Raw genomic sequence first — 3,057 nt, 5'->3', positions numbered from 1 at the left:
TAGTGGAAGGTGTCCCTGCCCATGGCAGGGGGTTGGAACTGGACGGGCTTTATGGTCCCTCCCATCCCAAACCATCCTGTGATTCCACGATTTCCTCTCCTCACAAAGAGTGATGTTGTTTTGCCCACATCACATCTGAGGTGGTTGGTGATGGAGGATCCTCCACAGCATCTCTTCCCTGGCTGGCTCCTGGAATGGAAGGCCAGGAGGTGTTTCCCAGCTCCTGCTGGGTTGCTGGGAAAGGGAGCAGGTCTGTTGGATGGAGATTCTGAGGAAGAGCTTGTGCTTTATTCCCGCTGGGTTCCTGGAGCAAGGCTCTTGGCCACAGGTTCTCAGGAGAAGCTCGTGCTTTGCTCCTGCATGCAGGAGATATCCCTGCTTTCCTGATCCACCCTGGGGAGGATGGGAATCTTACCTGCCCAGGAATTAAGCTGAGTACACACCTGGCTGGAGTGAAGGAGAACCAGTGTAGTTCTGTGGTGCAGAGCTGTCCCTGTGACAGAACCAGTCCAGTGTCCTGAGGCTCCATCTTTGTACTGGACTGTTGTTTGGGATGGAGCTGGCTGAGGGCTGTTCCTCTAACCCAGCTCTCCTGTTCCCTCTCAGATTGATCCCGTGCTGGGGACCGTGGGCTTCGGCTCCGGCCTGCACGGCTGGGCCTTCACCCTCAAGCAGTTTGCTGAGATGTACGTGGCAAAGTTTGCTGCCAAGGGAGATGCCCAGCTGAGCCCCTCCGAGCGTGCCAAGAAAGTAGAAGACATGATGAAGAAGCTGTGGGGAGACAGGTGAGGTGGAACTGTGACTGGAATTCTGGGTCAGCTCCACGTGGCTGCAGCCTGACACTGCAGTACGTGGGTGAGGAGGGAGGGTGTGGTTGGGCCTGGTTGAACAGGAGTTAACTCCATTTTGGTGAGTGCTGAAAAGCTTAATGAGGGTGAAGGGACGAAGGTGGCACTTCCTCAGCGTGCCCTGAACAGGCAGAACAAAGCCATGTATCTGGAGCTGAGCTGAGCACTGAGGTTGGTTTGATTTCATTCCCTCTCCAGGTACTTTGATCCTGCTACTGGCAAATTCAGCAAATCTGCCACCAGCCCTGATGGAAAGAAACTGCCCAGGACCTTCTGCCAGCTCATCCTTGACCCCATCTTCAAGGTGAGCTCCTCAGGGTTCCGCCCTGGCCGGTGCCTCCCCCTCTCCCGCTTTTCCCCGTGCGTGATGATGGAAAATTTCTTCACTTTGACCTGACTTCTGTTTGATTGAAGAAATTTAACTGTCTGACACATCTTGCTGCTCTGGGGGCAGGTTGGCTGAGTCTCCTTGGAGGGAGGTTGTGTGTGAGCCCAGGGAATTCCCTGCAGAGACGTTGGTGCTGCTGCTCCAAACTGGGTCACGGCGACGCTCCAAGCGCTGCTGTTTGTTGCAGGTTTTCGATGCCATCATGAATTTTAAGAAAGAAGAAGCTGCAAAACTGATTGAGAAACTGGACATCAAGCTGGACAGCGAAGACAAGGACAAGGAGGGCAAACCCCTGCTGAAGGTGAGGCCTTAGTCTTGGGGAGGACATGAGTTGTGTCGACTTAGAACTGCTTGGGGTGGGAAGGTGGGAGGTGGGGGAGCAAGGGGGAGGTGGATTGCAGGTTGTGAACGCTCTGACTGGGTCTTGGTGCCCTGCCCAGGCCGTGATGAGGCGGTGGCTGCCCGCTGGAGATGCCCTGCTGCAGATGATCACCATCCACCTGCCTTCCCCCGTGACAGCCCAGAAGTACCGCTGTGAGCTGCTCTACGAGGGCCCCCCCGACGATGAGGCTGCCATAGGTAGGACGAGCTGCTGGTCAGAGCTCCCACACACCTGGGACCAGCTTGTTCTCCATGTCTGGAATTGTTGAGGCTGGAGGTTTTTCTTGCATGGATCAAGCAGGCTTAGTGGCTCGCAGCTCTGCTCTGGAGGACTGAGCTGGCTCAGGACGTGGAGAGTAGCCAGAGGCTCCAGCTAAGCCTGGATTTGTTGAAAACCTCTTGGTGATCTTTCATGGAATCCTACAATGGTTTGGGTTGGAAGGGATCTTGAAGGTCATCCAGTCCCACCCCCTGCCCTGGGCAAGGACACCTGCTGGTGTTCCAAGCCCTGTCCAGCCTGGCCTTGGGACACTTCCAGGGATCCAGGGGCAGCCACAGCTGCTCTGCCCAACCTGTGCCAGGGAGGGCCTCAGCACCCTCCCAGGGAAGAATTCTTTCCCAATATCCTATTCCCTGCTCTCTGGCATTGGGAAGCCATTCCCCCCTTCCCCTCTGGTTTGGCCAGTGCCCTGGACAGAGCCCCACAGACTGGGACAGCAGTGGGTGAAGGTCTCCTGTTGGCATTTGGGGGTGTGGGGCCACAGGGTGTGATGCCAGTTCCATCAGTAACTGTGGGCTAAGTTGGTCTCCCCCCCTCTTCTTCCCAGGCATTAAGAACTGTGACCCCAAAGGCCCCCTGATGATGTACATCTCTAAAATGGTGCCAACCTCTGACAAAGGACGTTTCTACGCTTTTGGCCGTGTCTTCTCTGGTCTCGTCTCAACTGGCTTGAAAGTCAGAATCATGGGACCAAACTACACGCCTGGCAAGAAGGAGGATCTGTACCTGAAGCCAATTCAAAGGTTGGTCCTGGCCTGGAGGGTGCTCTGGGCTTCAGGTTGGGCGTTCTTGCTGTGTTGGGTCACTTCTCATCTCTGAGGTCTGTCAGGGTGCTTGGTTATGGACCTCCAACTGTCTGCTGAACTCTGGGGTGCTGCTGGTGGGATCCTCCTCCCCTTTCCAGCCTCACTTAAACCACCTCTCCCTCCGGGCAGGACCATTCTGATGATGGGCCGCTACGTGGAGCCCATCGAGGACGTGCCTTGCGGCAACATCGTGGGGCTGGTCGGTGTGGACCAGTTCCTGGTGAAGACTGGAACCATCACCACCTTCGAGCACGCCCACAACATGAGGGTCATGAAGTTCAGCGTCAGCCCCGTCGTGCGCGTGGCCGTGGAGGCCAAGAACCCGGCCGACCTGCCCAAGCTGGTGGAGGGGCT

The 3,057-nt window shown here is 56.4% G+C and overlaps 1 protein-coding gene and 1 non-coding gene across 2 annotated transcripts in view; both read left to right on the top strand.

The window, feature by feature from the left end:
- EEF2 (eukaryotic translation elongation factor 2) overlaps positions 1-3,057 on the top strand; it is a 9,515-nt gene that overhangs the window by 2,269 nt on the left and 4,189 nt on the right. Inside the window, exons 2-7 of the mRNA XM_029963859.1 lie at positions 588-785; positions 1,047-1,152; positions 1,424-1,537; positions 1,677-1,815; positions 2,445-2,640; positions 2,833-3,054. Coding sequence (XP_029819719.1) covers positions 588-785; positions 1,047-1,152; positions 1,424-1,537; positions 1,677-1,815; positions 2,445-2,640; positions 2,833-3,054 — 975 coding nt within the window. The remainder of the gene's footprint in view (positions 1-587; positions 786-1,046; positions 1,153-1,423; positions 1,538-1,676; positions 1,816-2,444; positions 2,641-2,832; positions 3,055-3,057) is intronic.
- LOC112841316 lies at positions 1,210-1,280 on the top strand. The gene has a single exon (XR_003212917.1). It is a non-coding gene; the product is annotated as a small nucleolar RNA SNORD37 (small nucleolar RNA).

Source organism: Manacus vitellinus, unplaced genomic scaffold, assembly GCF_001715985.3.
Source record: "Manacus vitellinus isolate BGI_N305 unplaced genomic scaffold, ASM171598v3 scaffold_64_pilon, whole genome shotgun sequence".
NCBI lineage: Eukaryota > Metazoa > Chordata > Aves > Passeriformes > Pipridae > Manacus > Manacus vitellinus.
Note: the sequence above shows the minus strand (reverse complement) of the source record. Positions and strands in the feature narration are given on the sequence as shown.